The following is a 22,465-nucleotide window of genomic DNA, read 5'->3' as shown; positions in this document are numbered from 1 at the left end:
TAGGCATATTACCTGTATATATGTGAAAGTTCTTAGAATCCTCAGCTTTTGTAGAAATAGCCTCAATACAATTTTGTACATGTATATAGAATGCTGCAGAACTTCTAACCAAATTAAGTATTTTTAACATTTAATTTTAGCCCCTAAAGAATGCAGTTACCTCAAAATTAACTTCTCTCCTTTATTAATGGTTCTGTTCTGCAACATGCAATTATCACATTAGAAGTTAAAGTAAAATTACACAGTCGTAAGGGCTTTTAATGAGATTTCAAACTTTTCTTCTTTAAGAAGTCTATGCAATATCTCAAAGCCAAGCTATCTGATTTCCTCTTATACTGCTGAAATCCCCTAACAATCCACTTATCTATACATTATTCCAATACAGAAACACAACAAGAATTTTTCTCAGTAAACTCAGTCAACTCTACCTATCTCTGAGCTTCATCTATGATTTACTTGGCTCTTTTTTAACTTTTGAGTTAGTTTTATCCTTATTTCTCTGCTGCAGTTTACTCATTTCTTATGCTAGCAAAAGATCACTTGATTTCAGACTCAAGAAGACCATACTCACTACAGAGCTTCCAAATTCATTTACTGCTCAACTGAATCCTCTTAAATATCCTTTTCCATGCACAGACAAATGCTTAAAATCACCCCTTTTATTGCCTTTGGTGCTACATTAGGTAACTTTCAACAGTAAGTTTTTGTGTTTCTTTAATACTTCCTCATCTTCAATGTAAACTGAATATGACAAAGTAATACAGCAGAGGTGGGCCTAAGTGTGAATCTGTATTCCACTGAAACGGTCCTATAGCCACAGAGGGGCACAAAAGGGCTGTGGACTGGGACAAGTGAGGTCTTGCAGGGCTGTTCACATGGGAGAGAAGGGTGGGCACAGGGATGAGAATGAGAGAACTCTAAGACTATCATACAAGAAGGCTAAGTGGCAAATGGTCTCCAAATAGCTAGCTTGTCATTATTGTTTCTTTTAAAAATTTCTGCTACGATTAGAAAAAGTACTTAATTATACACACTACAATTTCAACTGGCCCAAAATATTTCAATAACAAGTTATCAAGGAAGCTTTAAAAATTTTAAGTCTAATCTTTTTAGTGATTTCAGAGTTAGTGTGTGAGATTTTTGTACCAACTATTGATTGAAACAAAAATATAACCGATGAGACATGAATGGGTCAATTGCCACAATTTAATCATTTCAAAAGAAGAATTAAAAATGAACACTCTCTTCGATATGGTCAGAACAACATCAACAAACCAAAAGTCCCTTAATTTTTGGAGCAGAATTTCTTCCTCGAATTTTTTTCTTTTTGGTCATAGTCACCTATGTTATATCCTTCATAACATCACTGCTATCATCTTTCAATAAATGTCCATCTACAAATTAATTAATTTTGAGACAAATCCCTGGTACACTATTCTTCTGATTCCCATGAAAGACTCACTTTTAAGATACAATTGCAGCTGCCCCACACTGCCAGTTACTGTTTCATACACACGCCTTAAAATTCTGTAATCAGCAACCACCAGGTGCCGTATCGCATTCAGCACACCACAGTCAGTCAATACAGACATCCCCAAACACACCAAGGCTGGTTTTGTCAAATGTTTTATTGAGTGTAGACATCTGGAGTACTGTAAAACATGCATTATCTGTAGATTCAAAAAGGGGCAAGCCACATTGTCCTCACTGTCAAATGTGTCAGGCTTGGCATACATGATGGAGATTAATGAAGTATCATGAGAGTAATATGGTTCCTAAAAGCTTCTACAATTTGGAGTAGGGTCTTAATCACGTGAAAAGGAAAGCTGTTCACATTGAGTGAACTTGCATTTCATTGGAGGTACACGGTATTTTAATTTTAAAACAAATAAAAATAATTTTGTTTGTAGAAGATTCCCATCCCCCAACTTTTATTTGTCCCTCTAGTTTTCAGAAAATTTACTTAAAAAAAAAAAAAAAGATAAGCCTTTTGGAAACTGTGTGTTTATCTGAGCAATAACAAAATTCATTTCTTCTTCGGTTGCTGAGGCGTATTGAATTTGAAGAAGATAATATCTCCATCTTCAACGATATAATTTCTGCCTTGTTGTCTGTACTTTCCAGCAGCCTGCAAACAGGAAATATGGAGAAAATGGTTATTATTTTACAACTAAATACATAAGGTAAATGGTAGGAGCAGATGCAGAAAGTATTATACTTCTTGGGCTACATTAAAAATAAAAAAGAAAGCAAAATATAGGAAGGCATAGGAACTCAAAACCAGACTTGAAGAGAAACGAAAAGTGTTCCTGATTTGGGTAGAACTAGACTTTACATACATACATAATCATAATGTATTCTCCACTAAACTCTTGGTACATAAATGTAATTATACCAATATCATTAAGTTTCATTACACGCTGTTTATGGTACATTTCTGATGTGTCTGCAAACATCCAGCAAGTCACTGTAACAAAACAGATCAAACCAGGCAGAAAAAGATTATCTAACTAGTTTAAAGCTGCTTTATTTGCTTAAATTCTTTGGTGACACTGGTGATGGCAAAAACATAGTTTGCTATGAGGAAAACTATTACCAATTATAGTGTGCAGATTCTGAACTATTTCTTTTTAGAGTTTTTTATGTAGTCTTGACAATGACCATACACCATGGTGTGTACTAGAATTCATCGTGAAGAAGTTTACTAATGGCCCAAGTTACCAGCAGAATCTAACAGGTTGAAATTGTAGATTTTTTTTTTTCACTTGTAAATTAGCAGGCAAAGCAACTGATTCCACCTGCTGGTATGTAGAGCTCCAGATGTGCACTGTGCTGATAATTCTAATACAAACAAGCCGCAGCTCCAGAAACCCAGATTGACCCTGTGCACAGCACACATACTCTACTCTAAGCAGATAGGCTATTTAGCTCCCACCCGGTAACACCACACACACCCAACCTGGTGCCACATGGTCCCATCGCTGGCTACTCAAAAATGAGGACTTGAGGATCGATCTTTTGGAATAAGTTCACGTAAATATTTTTCTTCTGTTAGAATTTATTGAGAACATGAAAACTTTGCCCAATAAGATTAGTACTTCTCTTTGAAGATACTGACAAGAATGTGCTAAGTAAAATTATACTAACCAGTAAGGGAAACACTAACAAAGATCATGCATCCTAAGTTAAAATCAGTGAACAAGATCACAGAGCCCTAGTGATTTCTACACTACGTATTATCTAGACTTCATATACAATGAAGCTGATTTTAAAAAAGTCAACGTACCTAAACATTCTATAAGGCATATGTATATTTTTTTCACACGATTTTTGTAAAGAAATGGAATGTATTGAAGGCCATGTACTATTTATTTCTAGAATTAAGCCCACTGTTAAAAACTATATAGTAATCTAAATCAAATACATATTGACATGACATATTAATGTAAGTTTATATACTTTGTTACCACTCAAGTTTACTATTAATTAAAAGTGACAGTGTTCCTTTAAATTCTCGAGAGACCATTTAATCCATTTCCACTGCTATCAGAAACACTGGTTGAAAAAAAAATCAATACCCATTTGTGAATCTTGAGTATGTATTAAACAAGACACGTCTAACCAGTTCATTTGCACTTGAAAGCAGCCATCTGTAGAAGGCAGCTTTGCCTAAGCAGATATGATTGCTAATAATGTGATATCCCTGTAGACTACAAAGCCCACACAGAGCTATTCAGTATATAGTTCACAGCACTGGCATTAAATTAGCTATGCTGCACTGGTGTTAGAAATATACACACATACATACACACATACACAGTCTTGCTCTCAAACCTAAACTACTTGATGATAATATGTAAGGAAATATTTGCTGAATAAAGAAGCATAAGGCAATTCATAAATGCTTTATTTTACTTGGAGTTCAAATTTTGAAATGCTCGTTCTGGAGGTTAAAAACCACGTAAAATACTTAATAGTATTCTAGGCTGAAAAGCCAGAGGTTAACCTTTTGCGATTTATAGTATAAAAGCTCCCAGTTAGTGTTAAATATTTCTATAAGCAGGAGAAATTATTTTACTGTATAGTATAAGGTTTCTCTGTATTATTAAAGGAGTATTCACAATTTATATATATCTTTCACATTTATTAAAACAAACATCCATTAAGGACTGGTAAAACCATGTGAGAGTATAAAAAAAAAGAAGCATCTGATTTCTGAATTCTATTAGCAGAAAATATTCCCATTTTTATCATCCTTACTCTAAAATACATATATATGCCAATATGACGCATCAAGTTGAAAAATAACCTTAGATTTTTCAAGTGTAATTAGTATAACTAATTAAAGTTCACTCTGAATTTCTGCATACCTATCTATCAATACAGATGAAACCATTGAAAAATTAATGACTTTGTTTAACTGTAAAGTAACTTCTTTCTCTTTTTAAAAAACATAATGGCTCTCATTCCACACTAAACCAATTACACCAAGATTTCTTCCCTCCTCTTCCTGGGGCTCCAAGAGTCCTATTAGAGTCCTGCTGTTCAGTATGATCTTTCCAACGACACCAGTGAGAATAACTAAACCCGAAATAAACTTTTTTGCATTCCTTTCAAATTATGAAAGAATAAAGGCAAGGGTACACTCTTTAAATTCTTCAACATTTTCTATGGTAGTTTCCCAATATCAAATTAAATTAAAGATAAAGAAGCCTTCCTACAATGTCAGTTTAATCAACTGTCCTATCTGCCCACTAGAGATGACATAAGCATTATGTTTCTCTAAGTAAAAACTCAGTCAAGCAAAATTAATTTTGCAACAAAATCAAAATCATTTATTACTACTGTATCATGTTGCTTCACTATTGGTGGCTGCAAATCAAATTATACTTATTAGCTAAAATAAAGCACAATTTTGGACCTGCCCTCTAGTGTCGAGAAAGCAAATCAAATTACTAAGGATCTTAAAAAAAAAAGTATAACAGTAATCATGAAGTTTCAACAAGACAGGTTTTATTTAACTAGTTCTGTCCCTTTCCTTGAATTAATCCTAATCATATACTTCTACTTCAGATATTTAAAGTAAGTATAATTTTTCATTAGCCGTAAGTGAACAGAAATTCTTTGAACTTATTTATAGTTAGTTGCCGTTTGTTGTTTGGTTTGTTATAGTTACTTAAAACTGGTTTTCAGTTATAGAAAAAATGCACATTACTGATAACAATTTACACATTTTTTCGATTATCTAAAAACGTGAATATCTACAGCTTTTCAATCGGTTAACAGTAACACTAAACTCCTGATAATTTTACTATTTTAGACTACACGGCTTAAAGGACAATTGCCATTTGTTTTTATCCTAAGTATCCTCCTATCAGTGGAAAACTGTAAAATACGAAATAGAAAATGATTCCTTACCTTCACCGCATTTTCAGAACCTTCTTCTTTAAAATCTTCGTATTTCATTACTTCAGCCATAATGAATCCCTTTTCAAAATCTGTGTGAATCTTTCCTGCAGCCTGAGGAGCCTTCGTCCCTTTCTTTGAAGCGAAAGACCAGAGAGAACTAATTGCATTTAAGATGACTGATTCTAAGTGTAGAGAGTCCCTTCTCTGATCTATAGTTGGGCTCACCTTAACTTTAGTTTTAGTATCTGTTAAAATGTCAGGTGTACAATTAGTACATTTTCAACACGGAGGCATTATCTGTGTCACAGATAAATCAATAGATATTAAAGAAACACAGCCTTGTTTTTCCTAACAGTCATCTACAGCTTTATTGATTTAGATGCAGTGGTCTGGTTTTGGTGTAGTTTTCATTTCAATTTTCTATTCTCCACAGCAGAAAAAACAATAATAGTAAAGATTTTAAAGCAACTTTCAAGCTGAATTATCAAAGGTTTTAAAAAGATGAAAAGCCCTCAAAATTTCAGCTCATCTAGCACATAAAAATCAATACATAAAGGGACTTTTTTTTTTTAAGCATTTCCAACAAGTAATATAATCTATGTTCTGCAAATCATTTTTACATTCTCACAAAAATAAAATTCAAATAAAAAATTTCCCAAACACATTGCATAATACACCTTTCCTCTAACCATCAGGAAAGAAAATTCAGGTTGATACAGAAAGAAAAATGTCTTGTAATTATCCCATATGTTAAATTACAAGGACATACATTCCAGACATAAGAAACCATGGAAAAAAATCTGATAAATAATGGTGACTTAAAGGCTGCTTAATAAAGCATGTTCAAGTGATAAAAAGTCTAACACTATAAAGCACAGTTTTTACAATAAAAGATGTATTGGGTTAATATGGCTACTCACTGATGCTTACCTGACTAAATATCTTAGCACATTAAATCATGGATACTTACAATCAGTCTTAAGATAAACCAGCTTTCACATTTTCAAGCCTAAGAGCATGTCATCTTTCCTGCCGCATATATGTAAGTTGGGAAGTTTTAAGGTTTTAAAATATGTCTTTAAAATGTATAGTAAAAAATAAACTCTGGCAATTTCTTTACCAACTCGGATTTGCTCTGACATTATAAGTCTATATAAAAGGACCTTGGTTAGAAGTCAATTAAACCTTTTCTTTTTTTTTTTTTTTTACAAAGGGGAGAGGAGATAAAAGAAAAGTGAAGCTCACATTCACACAACACATTTAACATTATGTTGAGCTGCCTCCGTATTTCTATCCATTCTAAATCAAAATAAATGTAACAGAATAAATTACAGTAGTCACTGAAAACAGAAATCAAAGCAGCACTAAAATGTATTATGTAGTACATATTTAAAAAGCCTAATAAAAGACTGAATAAGACACTGAGTATTTCTAAAAGTTCTGGCATTATTGTTCTCTAACACACTATTTAGGACTACATATATTTCAAAATATATTTTAATAGTTACTACCATATTACAGCATATTTACATTTAAAAGCAACCCATTATAGTTCAGTTTCTATTGTCCTCTGGGGATAAATTAGTCATTCTCTCTGATCATAATCAGTCAATATTTAAAATACATATCACATTCTTAAGAAACAAGATTGAATATACAACACTGTAAAAAATAAATACTACTGCTATGAATTCAAATAGAAAAGCATGAATTATTACACATTGAGTTTAGCTTTTTGAGCCCAACTGTGCATCTATGAAGAGCATAATGATGTCATATTGCTTTTATTGCTGAAAATGTAATCCGAGCAAAGCAAAGGAGGAAAGAACCACCCGCAACCCAAACAAACTTAGCGAATACAAAATGAAAAGCAACATCAATTTCACTGCAGACAAACCCAGTCACACAGATTAAGCAAGCACAATACTGGTGCGTCTTATCTCTGACCACAGGAGGAGGGTAGACAGATTCTACAGGATGAAGAAATTCAGACTATGTAATAGGCAGAATCAATTGTTACCTGCCTCAATCAATGCCGCTCCACTTTCACTGTTCAGCAGCTCACAAATAATTAAAGTTATCCTGGACAAAAACCTCATCTGTAATGACTAGCTAACCGCCACCATGACAAACTTCAAAGTCAGTGATATCAATCTGAATTCAATAGTGTGGAACTGGATATAGCTGATGAATAAGTATGAATCTTACCCTGATGGTCCATGCACGCACTTCATCTGGGCCTGCAGTGAAAAAGTATTCTAGTTGGAGTGCTGCAAACCCAGCCTTAATGATCTTTGGCAAAGCGCTGGAATAAAATGAAACAAATTCACTTGACATACAACTTGATTGTGCTAGAGATGGGTATAGAGCTAAAATTACTCATTTCGAGAAGAAATGTTAAAAATATCGGTAAGTGCCACAATCTTTTATAATACACTGGAAGAGACCAGAAAGCATATGACTATTTCTAAAAACAGCCCTTCTAAAAGGTTTTAATTGTGTTAGTCTGAAGATATCATTTTGAATTGTTTACTACCAAAAAAAAAAAGAAAAAAAAAATAGATCTGCCCATGCTATGACTATTTTTGTCCAGTATTAATTATTTCCAGGACATGGGTCATAGAAGCAAAATTATTTGAAATTCAATGTTTAAACAATATATTATTGCTACTCAGAAAAAATTATGGCAACTGATTCACCCTTTCCCCTCCCCCTCCAAACATGACGAAAGAGTTTTGGCGATCATTCCTTCTCAAAAATATACATAACTAATACCTATGTTATAATTAAAACACTGTACAGAGATGACAGATGACAGTTAAAAACTTAATTTAAAATAAATCTTTTCACTCTGTCTCATGGTAAAGAAAGGAGAAGATTCCCTCTTTATAATGGTAATTACTCTGTCATTTATTATTCTATCAGCGCAAGCAATTAAATTACTGCAAGGAAATAGTTGATAATAAAGTGTGGGGAAAATGAATGCTAATTAACCTTTGTGTCATGTTCGCTTCCAGATACTTCTGTCTCTCCTCAGCACTCAATTCTTGCAACTTGAGTTCCAAGGCGCCACTAAAAGGAATGACCAAGGCACCTGGGTCATACTTGTCCACCCACTCTTTAATTTTTATCAACCTGTAGACAAAAAAGGGCACAACATTATCTTGTAGTTGCATGCATGACTGTACCACATTCATTATTATCAAGTAGCACATACATATTCATAAGAATTGCACGGTTTTATGATGCCATCTTTTTGTGTATAGCTTTCCAAGGTCAAGGCATTAACAGGCAGCAATTGCTTCAGGTATTCGCCATAATATTTTACTGCAATCCAGTTTTACTGTAGCACGTTATAAGAACTATTATACAAATATTTTAAAACTGTCTTATTTACACTTAATTTTTTCAGCATTAACACCTGTGCCCTTGAATAAAACCTCAATTTTATGATTTCTTATTCTTTTCCTTACTTTACAAAGTTAATTTTTAAAGGGAAAAATAAAATTCTGTTTGCAAAGTAATCACACCTAAAAGAGCCAGCTAATTTTGAAGAGTCCTTGGCAAACAAATAATTTGTTTCACAAGATGCCTGGTTCAGTTCCTTCTTGGACTAATAGAACTTAAAGCTGTCTTTGGTTTGGAGGGAAATTTTTACTACCCAAAGCAATCACGTCCAGAAACTCAGATTTACAAATCTAGCTGATTGTGTCCACACTGTTCTTGTGAACCTGAATTTTGTAAGGATCATGAATGATTAGAACTGCAGAGGAAATAAATTCCTTTAATCACAAAGGGGAAACCCTGGTGGCTTGGAGGTTAAGTGCTAGGGCTGCTAACCAAAGCATCAGCAGTTGGAATCTACCAGGTGCTCCTCGTGGGGGAAGTTCTATTCTATCCTATAGGGTTGCTATGAATCAGAATCGACTGGACAGCAACAGGTTTGTTTTGTTTTGTTTTTAAATCACAAAGGGTTTGGAAAGCCAAATCAGTTAGGAAATTGATACTAGTTGTTACCTGAAAAGACAGTATTGGGTGACTTTTTTTTTTTTCTTCCAAAGCATAAAGTATTATGGCAAAGTAGTAATTAAAACACAAATGAAAAGTTTAAGTGTAGTGAACAGACTAACCAGGTTCCAATCCTACCACTGTACTAGCTTTTTATTCCTGGGCAGCTTATTGAAATTTTCTAAACCTCCGTTTTCTCATCTGTAAAAACAGAGATAATAGTACATATTGTATTGTAAAGAACCTGGAAAAATAATGCCTGGCAAAATAGTAAGCCAACAACAGTAGTTATTACTACTAATTTTCATTCTCAGTATATATTCTTATGATTCTGGAACTGCGTTTAGTATAGGATTGACTACGGATTCCACAGAAATTTATACTTAAAAATGTAATACGTATCACAGTCTTACAGTTTCACTTTTTTCCCATATTTAAGCCAAGGTTTTAGTAATTATTATTGCAAAAAGCTGCCATAGAAATCCTTTAAATAATCAATATGAATGTTACTTTAGGGGAAAAGAAAAACAAGAACTAAGCCATAAACTCATCAACATTCACCTATAAAGAAAATGGCAGGTAATCAGAGGATTTAGGATGAGGTAAAGAAAAGTTCATACAACAGTTGATACATGTTTGCTATAAAAGGATGCCATATTTCTTACGTATTAACATGTTATTGGTGGTTTTTTATCTTCAAAATAATGTATTTTTTCCCTTTTGGTCACACCCTAAAAAAAAAAAAAGTGGGCCAAACCCTAAGATTCATTTTGGAATAAAGTATGCGGCCTTTAAAATATGAAATCCAACCAGATATCTTCATATCCAAAATTATGATGGGCAGGTAAAGAAAAAAGGCAAAATTTAAATGGTATTTATGCCTACAATAACACTATGGAATTCTATGGAATTCTAAGTTACTTCATAGGCTTCCGCTATTTAAATAAAAGTTTTTATTAAAATGTCATTATCAATGGTTTGGCAACATACTTTTATTATACAAGTCAGGATCAAATATGTCATTTTAAAAAAGCAGATCACATACCAAAACAGATTCAATGAAAGTATAATAAAACAAGCCCACGTAAAAGGATACTATAAAAATATCATACACATTTTGTTTCATGAATATGGTCAACATAACTAATAAACTAGAACTGTTATGAAACAAGTTAAGAAATAATTACTTTGGCTAAACATGAATTCAGAATAGCAATAGTTGTATCCTGTCCTTTTAGCAGGCTTTCCTACCGAGTCCTCAGAGGGACTGTTTGCATTCCTCAGGTGTTCCACTGTACAATTCAGATGAATAAAGACTGACAAATCACTCCTCTACCACCAGTGTGAGACTCTGATCTGGTGAATACACCATTGTACCTTAACTATAATTGGCAAAAAACCTGACAGTGTAGAGCATCACAAGCTTAATAACAAAGGAGAATATCTCAAAGTGTTGACAGATGATCTTCATAATGCAGAAGCAGAGCTGGTACATTTTAGCAATAAATGAGCACTGAGGTCTAGAGGTCTGTAAAGTGACTGACATCAGACCTGCTACAGCCAGCCTCACTCAAAGAAAAAGGTACCGTAGCACTCTCCATCAAGTAAGTTAGGCTCTTTGCCTGCAAGCTTCACTTTTGTGACTTTCACTGTCATAGATGAAAAGTGAGTTAGGTTCTTTGGCTGTCTGCTTTACTTTTGTGACTTTGACTATCAAACAAAAGTGGGAAATGTCCAAAAGCAATTTTTAATTACACATTTGAAATAAGCCTTGAGTAATTAAAAACTATGACTCGATTTCAAGATTACAGACTGAAATATATATAATATTTCTGTTAGGTCTGATGGTTACAATAGTGTGATAATGAGGCCAAGATCACAAGTTTGAACCCCACAGGGACCAGTTACCTTTGGCAGAAAAATGTCTATTCTATTGCCACAAACCATACCCCAAACTATAGCTAGTCATCTCAAAAAAAAAAAAAGCGAGTGGCCATCTAAGATGCATCAATTGGTCCCAATCCACCTGGAGCAAAGGAGAATGAAGAACACCAAAGACACAAGGAAAATATTAGCCCAAGAGACAAAAGGGGCCACAAAAACCAGAGACTTCATCAGCCTGAGACCAGAAGAACTAGATGGTCCCTGTCTGCGACCAATGACCACCCTGACAGGGAACAGAAACACAACAGATAGTCCGTGACAGCGCAGGAGAAAGTGGGGTGCAGAACTCAAATTCTCATAAAAAGCCCAGACTTAATGTTCTGACTGAGACTGGAGGAACCCCAGGAGACATGGCCCCCGGACTCTCTGTTAACGCAGAGCTAAAACTATTCCCAAAGCCAACTCTTCAAAGAATAGACTGGACTATAAGACATAAAATGATACTTGTGAAGAGTGTGCTTCCTAGTTCAAGTATATACATGAGACTAAATGGGCAGCTCCTGTCTGGAGGTGAGATGAGAAAGCAGAAAGGAATAGGAGTTGGTTGAACAGACATGGGAAATCTGGGGTGGAAAGGAGATGTGCGGTCACATTATAGGGATAGCAATTACGGTCACATAACAATGTGTGGATAAATTTTTGTATGAGAAACTAACTTGAGCTGTAAACTTTCAAGCACAGTTAAAAAAAAAATTGGCTTAAAAAAAAAGTATGCTACTAGCACATTAAAAAACCAAACCAAACCCAGTGCCATCGAGTCAATTCTGACACATAGCGACCCTATGGGACAGAGCAGAACTGTCCCATGGGGTTTCCAAGGGGCGGCTGGTGGATTTGAACTGTCAATGTTTTGGCTAGCGGCTGTGGCACTTAACCACTACACCACCAGGGCTTCCGTGGCACATTAGGGATATGGAAAATTAAAGTTGAACTCAATATCAGAAAAACAATTTCAGGCACATTCTGTAAAAGTAACAGAATATTAATCTCCAAATATAAATGTTAGCAAATGTCTAAAGAAAACTATCCAGTTGTTACTGACCATAATAATAATAATGAGGATGTTATTTACAAAATATCAAATTATAAGGAGGGGGGAAGAAACACTAAAGTCAATGACTCTCAAAGAGTTAAATTATATAAAGACTTTCACGGTATTCATTTTGCGAATTTATATGAACAGATTATTGCTAGGGGCTCCTTCCTTCTCTTGATAAGGAGACGGAGGCCCTTTTGATTTCCCCAAAGTCTTATGAGTGACAACTGGAGAGAACTGCCATTAGTTGTCTCCCTGACAGAGATCCCACAAGCCAGGATATAAAGCAGGGACAATCAGTTTTAAAACTGGTGCTTTGAGATACATTGGCCGGCTGTGATCTGTTAGCTAGTATCTTTGGTGGATGAGATTTTTAATATTAAACAGTCCCAGTATTAAATTTCCAAAAGTTCACATCTCAAGTTTACATTTAATTTTATGATAATCTGACCTTCTTAGCCAGTCTGAAATTCCTGATTCCATAATTTGATTTTCACAGGATTAGTTTATATTGTTTATCTTTTCCCAGTTACTAATTTTATTTCTAAACATTCTATTTGTTTCTTTAAATCTCCCTGATCTTATGTGGTGATGTTTTACTCCTGTTTAATAGATTCTTTGTCCCTTTCAGCATTTTAAACAGATTAATTTAAGAGTTTATTTCAGACTGATCAATTTGTCACCTGCTAACGGACGACTTCTCTCATGGTAATTGGGTCCCGTGTATGTGTTGTATTTTTTCTGTGTGGTCATTTTGGCAGTAGCAGTTATCTTCTAAGAGAGTTCTTCGGTCCCCTCAGTTACTGAGGCAGCTCTATGGTTAGTTTTGTGGTTGGTTCTTCTCGGGAGAGACTGACAGAGTGTCCCAGGCTCTGGGTCAGTTTATATGATTCTTGGTTTAGGTTTTCTCAGCAGGCTACATGTAACGCAAATTAAGGCTCTGTGGTGTGGTTAATTACTACTGTGTGTGGCCTTTCTGGAAACCCTGGTGGTGTAGTGCTTAAGTGCTACAGCTGCTAACCAAAGGGTTAGCAGAATCTGCCAGGTGCTCCTTGGAAACTCTCATGGGGCAGTTCTACTCTGTCCTACAGGGTCACTATGAGTTGGAATCGACCCAGCGGCACTGGGTTTGGTTTTTGGTTTTGGTGGGTTTTCTAGCCGTGGTCTTGTAACTCCCACCCAGGTGATTGTGTGATAAGGTAATTGTGGCCTACCAAGCGGATTGGTCAGTTTTGTCTTAAAAGACAGCCAATTCCAGAGCACGGAGGAGGATCCTACCATCACCAAGGAAGAATAATCAGGAGCATGAAGAGTGCGTCCTTTGGACCTGAGATCCCTATACTAAGAAGCTCCTGGAAGCAGGAGAGAAAGAGAGAGCAAGCTATAACCCTGAAGATGATGAAAACCAGAAGCAGGAGAGACCCGGCAGGAGGTGACACGGAGGTGGGCTTCCTGGCTCAGAGAGAAAGCTGAGTGCTTTTGGGGAGAGCCCTAGTGCCAGGGAGAGCTGTGTCTGAGCAGGATTGGGAAGAGGCTGTTCTAACGGAAGAACTGTATCCTGAGCTTTCCTGAGCCTGAATTGTAACTGCTACTTCCCTAATAAACCCCAAAATCGTGAGTATGGTCTGTTAGTTCTCTGTGGCCACTGTAATGAATTATCAAACCCAGCAGAGAAGTAGAGAATGCTGTGCGAGGGACGGCTGGTGTCAGAGTTGGTAAAAATGGCAGAGAAAAGAGGCGTGTCTGACCTCCACCTCATAGGAATCAGCCTTGAGTCTCCTTTCCCCTTGTGAAGTCAGAGATCAGACACTGCCCCCAAAGCCATTTTTACAGGTTCCCTATTTCTTATAGGGAGCCCTGGTGGCGCAGTAGTTAAGAGCTCGGCTGCTAATCAAAAGGTCGGTACTTTGAATCCACCAGCTGCTCCTTGGAAACCCTATGGGGCAGTTCTACTCTGTCCTATAGGTTGGCTATGAGTTGGAGTCAACTCAATGGCAGTGAACTTCTTAAAGTGCAGGCCCAGTTTCTAATTTTCTGAGAATAACAGCTTCCTCCCTTATCTGGAGGAGGGGCGAGTACTTTTCTAGTACCTGATGATGAAACATAGCTTTTTTCTAGGCTTTATGAGTGAGCCTAGTTCCAACACCTGTTGTGCTAGGCATATAGCCTTGACTTATTCCTATATGGGCAATAAGACCTCTAAGCCATGTATATTTTCTTGAAGGCTATACGATGCACTGTCATTTTCATTCCACTGTCAACTGAATTTTCTGTTTTTGGCACCTGCTGCGTGTTCAAAAAATACCACACCACCACCCTTTTCAAGTTATTTTATCTGGTATTTCTGTATTTTAGGAGAAAGAAAAGAGCTTTCTATATTGGCTCAGTCTACCATCTTAACTGGAACCTCTCCACACTAGTTAAAGCTATTTTATTGTGTTCTAGCGCAATAGCTTTCAAACTTTTATTGACCACCACTCACAGTAAGAAATAGATTTTACACTATGACCCAAACATATGGAACACAGACAAATTTTCACACACATATCCATCTGAAAAAGGTTTCGCATAACAATACTCACCTTTATAATGGGAAATGGAACAATCCCAACAGTGCTATTTGATATTTTGCATAAAATCAAAAAAATTTTACAACTTAATAAATCTTTGAAATAGTTTTCTCTAGCATGATTTCATATGAATTTTAACTTTTTTTAAATCTCACGCCTTTCAACTACCCCAGCCATTCAAGTTATATTTTCTAAAAATTATTAAAAGGTGGCTCAATCTAGCATGGAAGTCCAGTTATATTACCATTTAAGCTATCTTTGTTGAACATTAGATGCTCTCAAATCTGCAGCTAACTCTACTTTATCACATCAAAGTTAATTTAAAATCTTTAAAAATATTAAATATGGGATCAAAGACCTAAATATAAAATCTAAAATGATAAAGATAGTGGAAGAAAAAATAGGGACAACACTAGGAGCCCTAATACATGGCATAAACAGTATACGAAACATTACTAACAATGCATAAACACCAGAAGAGAAACTAGATAACTGTGAGCTCCTAAAAATCAAACACCTATGCTCATCCAAAGACTTCACCAAAAGAGTAAAAAGATTACCCACAGACTGGGAAAAAGTTTTTAGTTATGACATTTCTGATCAGCATCTGATCTCTAAAATCTACTTGATACTGCAAAAACTCAACCACAAAAAGACAAATAACCCAATTGAAAAATGGGCAAGGGATATGAACAGGCACTTCACTGAAGAAGAGATTCAGGTAGTTAACAGATACATGAGGAAATGCTCAAGATCATTAGCCATTAGAGAAATGCAAATCAGAACTACAATGCGATTCCATCTCCCTCCAATAAGACTGGCATTAATCCAAAAAACACAAAATAATATATGTTGGAGAGGTTGTGGAGAGACTGAATCACTTATACACTGCTGGTGGGAAAGTAAAGTGCCACAACCACTTTGGAAATCAATTTGGCACTTCCTTAAAAAGCTAAATGATCCAGCAATCCTACTTCTTGGAATATACCCTAGAGAAATACGAGCATTTACATGAACAGATATATGCACGTTCATATTCACTGCAGCACTGTTTACAGTAGCAAAAAGATGGAAGCAACCAAGATGCCCATCAACAGATGAATGGATAAATAAATTATGGTGTATTCACACAATGGAATACTACCCATCGATAAACAACAATGATGAATCTGTGAAACATTTCATAACACGGAAGGAATCTGGAAGGCATTATGCTGAGTGAAATCAGTCGGTTGCAGAATGACAAATATTGTATGAGAAACCACTATTATGAGAATTCAAGAAATAGTTTAGACAGAGAAGAAAATACTCTTTGATGGTTATGAGAGTGGGAAGGGAAGAAGGGAGAGGGATATTCACTAATAAGATGGTACACAAGAAATATTTTAGGTGAAGGGAAAGACAACACACAATGCAGGAGAGGTCAGCACAACTGGACTAAACCAAAAGCAAAGAAGTTTCCTGAATAAAATGAACACTTAGAAGGCCAGCATTGCAGGGGTAGGGGTTTGAGGACCATGGTTTCAGGGGACACATAGGTCAACTGGCATAATAAAATCTATTAAGAAAACATTCTGCATCCCACTTTGGAGAGTGGTGTCTGGGGTCTTAAACTCTAGCAAGTGGCCATCTAAGACGCATCAGTTGGTCTCAACCCACCTGGAGCAAAGGAGAATGAAGAACACCAAAGACACAAGGTAATTATGAGCCCAAGAGACAGAAAGGGCCACATGAACCATAGACTACATCAGCCTGAGACCAGACGAACTAGATGGTGCCTGGCTACCACCAATGACTGCCCTGACAGGGAACACAACAGAGAATTACTGAAGGGGCAGAAGAGCAGTGGGATGCAGACCTCAAATTCTCATAAAAAGATCAGACTTAATGGTCTGAGACTAGAAGGACCCCAGAGGTCATGGTCCCCAGACCTTTTGTTAGCCCAAGACAGGAACCATTCCCAAAGCTAAGTCTTCAGATAGGGATTGGACTGGACTATAAGACAGAAAATGATACTGGTGAGGAGTGAGCTTTTTGGATCAAGTAGACACAAGAGACAATGTGTGCAGCTCCTGTCTGGAGGGGAGATGAGAAGGCAGAGGTGGACAGAAGCTGGCTGAATGGACATAGAAATACAGGGTGGAGAGAAGGAGTGTGCTGTCTCATTAGGGGGAGAAAAACTAGGAGTATATAGCAAGGTGTATATAAATTTTTGTATGAGACTGACTTGATTTGTAAACTTCCACTTAAAGCACAATGAAAATTAAAAAAAAAAAAAAAAAAAAGATACATGGTATTGCTAGACCCTTAACACACAACTTGCATAGTTCCCTGTGTGAGCTAATGTCTTCACTTTTTTTTTTTAAATCAGTGGTGACATTTTGCTTCTGACTATATAACTGGTAGCAAGAACTGTATGTCAATATTCATAAAATGATGTAGCTTACACAAAGGAGGCCCCAGAGCTGTGACTTAATGTCACCCAGTCAAGCTGTTGATGGTAGGGATGTACCACTGATCCAGGTTGTTGTTGTTGTTAGGTGCCTTCGAGTCAGTTCCAACTCATAGCAACCCTATGTACCACAGAATGAAACACTGCCCAGTCCTGCGCCATGCTCACAATTGTTATGCTTGAGCCCACTGTTGCAGCCACTGTGTCAATCCATCTTGTTGAGGGTCTTCCTCTTTTCCACTGACCTTGTATTTCATGGATTGAATTATGCTCCCCAAAAAGGTGTGTATCAACTTGGTTAGGCCATGTGTGGTTGTCCTCCATTTTGTGATTTAATTTTATGTTAATGGGATTAGGGACACAAACAATATACAAACTAAAATATATACCATAAATAATATTCTTTCACGGTAAAAAAATCTAGAAAATCCAAATTCCTAACTTCGAAATTCTTTGATTATTAAAATACATCTCAAATTTTGTGTTATTTCTTCTTCTAAACATTCTCTGAATGAGAGTTATTAAGAAAGTCAGTGGGAAGAAAAGAGGGAGAAAGAAGAAACAGCAAGAAAGTAAACTCTAGGCTAACTGACTAGTACCTGGAAATGCAATCCTTCTTCTCAAAGAGATCCCCTCTTCGATGTAGAAAAGAGACTCAAGTTTCAGTGTTCTTGCCTGACTTACATCCTGGTGTTGTATAGAACAAAAAATCACAACTTTGCTACTCAAAGTGTGGTCTCTGGGCCAATAGCACTACATTACTGAGGAGCTTGGTAGAAATGAAGAATCTTAGCCCCATCGCAGATCAGAATCTGCATTTTAACAAGATCCCCCAGTAATTCATACCATATTAAACTTTCAGGAGCACTGCATATGAAACTTTTCAGAAGGACTTTGAAAATAAAATCATATTAACTAAACACATGAAAATCTGAAATGACTATGCAGACCAACTGATAATTAAGCAGATGTTGACTGCGTAATGGATTGAATTGTGTCCCCCGCAAAAATGTATGTATTAACTTGGTTAGGCCATGATTCCCAGTGTTCTGTGGTTGTCTTCCATTCTGTGATTGTAATTTTATGTTAAGAGGATTAGGGTGGGATTGTAACTCCACCCTTACTCAGGTCACCTCCCTGATCCAATGTAAAGGGAGTTTCTGTGGGATGTGGCCTGTACCACCTTTTACCTCTCAAGAGATAAAACGGAAGCAAGCAGAGAGTTGGGGACCTCTTACCACCAAGAAAGCAGCACCAGGAGCAAAGCATGTCCTTTGGACCTGAGGTTCCTGTGCTGAGATGTTCCCAGACCAAGAGAAGATGGGTGACAAGGACTTTCCCCTAGAGCTGACAGAGAGAGAAAGCCTTCCTCTGGAGCTGATGTCTTGACTTTGGACTTCTGGCCTACTAGACTGTAAGAAAATAAATTTCTCTTTGTTAAAGCCATCCACCTGTGGTATTTCTGTTATAGCAGCACTAGATGACTAACACAACTACCTATACCACTGGTACAGAAGAGGGAGAAAAGATAGAAAAATTGCTGCTTACACTTCCCAGGTTCAAAACTCAAAGAAGAAAGTCACCAGACTTTCAGGAAATGTAAGCGAAATGTTTGCTCTGAATCAATCCCCTACAATGTCAAAAAAGAAGTTTCAGGAAAAATAATGATGAACTAGTTTAGGCAGAATTACTACCATCAACAGTTTCTTACTTTATGCCTCTAAAAAAAACCAAACCAAATCCACTATCACTGAGTCAATTTTGACTCATAGAGACCCTATAGGCTAAGAAGCTTCAATTCTTGGAAATCATTACTAACTTACTACAAGTTAGCTTTGCAGTGTAGATTCAGAATATAAGAACTGATTCCAGCAGAGAGGATTTTGTGAAATCTGAATTTATATCAAGTGAAAGAAATACTGCCATGAAATGTTTCCTATGAAGACCTCATAGAGCCACTGTCTGAAAAACCCCATTCATTTTGAAGTCACTATAATAAAGCAGCATGTATACACACACATGCCATATACATATATATATATACGTATAATTAATTCTGGAGAAATGCGCATTCAGGCAGCAAATAGAAATCGGACTTCAGGCCTTTTGTCTCAAGGATCAACAAGCTTTCTGACTCTAGTGATAACTGGTCGCCTATGAGGAAACTAGATCAAGAGGCGGTTGTTCGGACAGAACAAGGGGATACTGATTGGTTTAAAGTCAGGAAAGCTGTGCGTCAGGGTTGTATCCTTTCACCATACCTATTCAAGCTGTATGCTGAGCAAAAATCCGAGAAGCTGGACTATATGAAGAAGAAGAGGGCATCAAGATTGGACGAAGATTCATTAACAACCTGCATTATGCAGGTGACACAACCTTGCTTGCTGAAAAGTGAAGAGGACTTGAAGCACTTACTAATGAAGATCAAAGACCACAGCCTTCAGTATGGATTGCACCTCAACATAAAGAAAACAAAAATCCTCACAACTGGACCAATGAGCAACATCATGATAATCGGAGAAAAGATTGAAGTTGTCAAGGATTTCATTTTACTTGGATCCATGATCAACAGCCATGGAAGCAGCAGTCAAGAAATCTAAAGATGCATTGCATTAGGTAAATCTGCTGCAAAGGATCTCTTCAAAGTGTTGAAGAGCAAAGATGTCACCCTGAAGACTAAGGTGCGCCTGACCCAAGCCATGGTATTTTCAGTCGCATCATATGCATGTGAAAGCTGGACAATGAATAAGGAAGACCGAAGAAGAACTGACGCCTTTGAATTGTGGTGTTGGCAAAGAATATCGAATATACCACGGACTGCCAAAAGGATGAACAAATCTGTTTTAGAAGTACAGCCAGAATGCTCCTTAGAGGCAAGGATGGCAACACTGCATCTTACATACTTTGGACATGTTGTCAGGAGGGATAAATCCCTGGAGGACATCATGTTTTGCAGAGTACAGGGTCAGTGGAAAAGAAGAAGACCCGCAACGAGGTGGACTGACACAGCGGCTGCAACAATGAGTTCAAACATAACAACGATTGTATGGATGGCTCAGGACCGGGCAGTGTTTTGTTTTGTTGTGCATAGGGTCGCTATGAGTCGGAACTGACTCGAGGGCACCTAACAACAACAACAATGAGGAAACTGAAATAATAGTTGTTTAACAGGCAGGCATCCCTAAACTCAAATCAGAAAAGCTGGAACATACTTATCCCAACACTTTGGGCTCACTATTATGCTGGGATGTCTTTAAGCCTCTGTATGCTTAAAAAAAGACTGTGAGGCCAATGGCTGCCCTGACAGGGAACACAACAGAGCCCACGACAAAGTGGAAGAAAAGTGGGGTGCAGAACTCAAATTCTAGTAAAAAGATCAGACTTAGTGGTCTGACTGAGACTGGGGGGACCCCAGAGGACATGGCCCTGGACTCTCTCTTAGCCCAAAACTAAAACCATTCCTGAAGCCACTCTTCAGACAAAAATTAGACTGGACTATAAGATATAAGATGATACTGGTGAGAAGTGTGCTTCTTAGCTCAAGTAGACACATGAGTACGTGGGCAGCTCCTATCTGGAGATGAGATAGCAGAAAGGGACAGGAGCTGGTTGAATTGGCACAGGAAATACAAGGTGGAGAGGAGGAATGTGATGTCACATTACAGGGAGAGCAACTAGGGTCATATAACAACGTGTGTAAGTTTTTGTATGAGAAACTAACTTGCAGTGTAAACCTTCACTTAAACCACAATAAGAAAAAAAAAAAGTGAGGATGGTGCAGGGCTGGGCAGTGTTTCATTCTGTTGTACATAGGGTTGCTGTGAGTCAACAGCACCGACTCAACAGCACCTAACAACAGAATGCTTAAAAAAAAAATAATACTGCAATTTATATTTGAGGAACATGTAAGAACTGTATGGAAATATGTTATATATTCGGCAAAAAGGGTCCATTTAAAAAAGTTCTTTGCAATGAAGAAACAGGAAGAATTATCATGGTAAATCCTAATTAGTTTGATTCAACCACAGTTATCCCATTTTCCAGAGGGCAACTGGTTTGGAGTGAGCATGTGAACCAGTTGCGGTCAGTGGGGCCAATGGACATAAGGGGAAGAAGCCTGGTGGGGGGCTTCAGGGGAAGGTTCTAAAAGATTCACCTGTTTCTTAAAAAGAGAAAGGAGGAGAGTCTCTGCTGCTGTTATCCCTGGAACTCTAGCAGCCATCTTGTGACCATGAGAATGACAGTGGGAAAACCCTTGCCCTTGGTAATATCACAGGAGCACTGAATTAACCAACTCTGCGATAAGCTACCTTGGATCTTGTTATTATGTTTTGGGATCGTCTCTGTTATCTGTAGTGGAAAGCACTCTGATACGGATAATGACCACATTTTGGGGTTATCCCCTTGACTGATCTAATTCCACTTTGTTCTTTAAGGCACCAGCTCTTCCAGAAAGCTTTCCCTGAGCTCCCAAAATGTGGTTAGGCATATAATGAGTTGACATGACCATGACATTCTACCCTACAACTTAAATTGCTTATTTTCTTGTTTCTCTCCTCTCACGGTAGTGAAAACTTCTTAAGGTCAGGGACTTTGTCTTTGTTACTGCTTTATCTATAGAACCCTCCTAACACAGTGCCTGGCCCATAGTGGATGCTCAAATATTTTCTGTGTGGGTAACAGCATAGAAAGAGCTTTAGCTACCAACTAGCTGAGTGACTCCAGGCAGGTTATTTAACTTGTCTTGGCTTTAATTTTTCTCACCTGCAAACTGGTTATAGTCATTGTTTTCAATCTGCCCTGGGTTCCCTAAAGGAGCTCCCAAGGTGCTAGGAGGAAAAACGGTGGGAAGAGGAAGGAACAGTGAAATTTTGGACCCTCTACTTTTTTTTTTTTAATTGTGCTTTAGGTGAAAGTTTACCAAGCAAATTAGCTTCCTATGCAATAATTTATACAGTGTTCCATGACACTGGTTGCAATCTCCATAATGTGTTAGCATTTCCCTCCTTTCCACCCTGAGTTCTCAGTTCCCATTCTTCTGGTTTT

The 22,465-nt window shown here is 37.1% G+C and overlaps 1 protein-coding gene across 1 annotated transcript in view; it reads right to left on the bottom strand.

The window, feature by feature from the left end:
- Positions 1-1,610: 1,610 nt before the first annotated feature.
- Positions 1,611-22,465, bottom strand: part of OLA1 (Obg like ATPase 1) — a 188,584-nt gene continuing 167,729 nt past the window's right edge. Inside the window, exons 8-11 of the mRNA XM_003406217.3 lie at positions 8,404-8,544; positions 7,618-7,714; positions 5,419-5,541; positions 1,611-2,128 (exon numbers count right to left, since the gene is read on the bottom strand). Coding sequence (XP_003406265.1) covers positions 2,027-2,128; positions 5,419-5,541; positions 7,618-7,714; positions 8,404-8,544 — 463 coding nt within the window. The 3' untranslated portion in view covers positions 1,611-2,026. The remainder of the gene's footprint in view (positions 2,129-5,418; positions 5,542-7,617; positions 7,715-8,403; positions 8,545-22,465) is intronic.

This window comes from Loxodonta africana, chromosome 6, assembly GCF_030014295.1.
Source record: "Loxodonta africana isolate mLoxAfr1 chromosome 6, mLoxAfr1.hap2, whole genome shotgun sequence".
In the NCBI taxonomy this organism is placed as follows: domain Eukaryota; kingdom Metazoa; phylum Chordata; class Mammalia; order Proboscidea; family Elephantidae; genus Loxodonta; species Loxodonta africana.
Note: the sequence above shows the minus strand (reverse complement) of the source record. Positions and strands in the feature narration are given on the sequence as shown.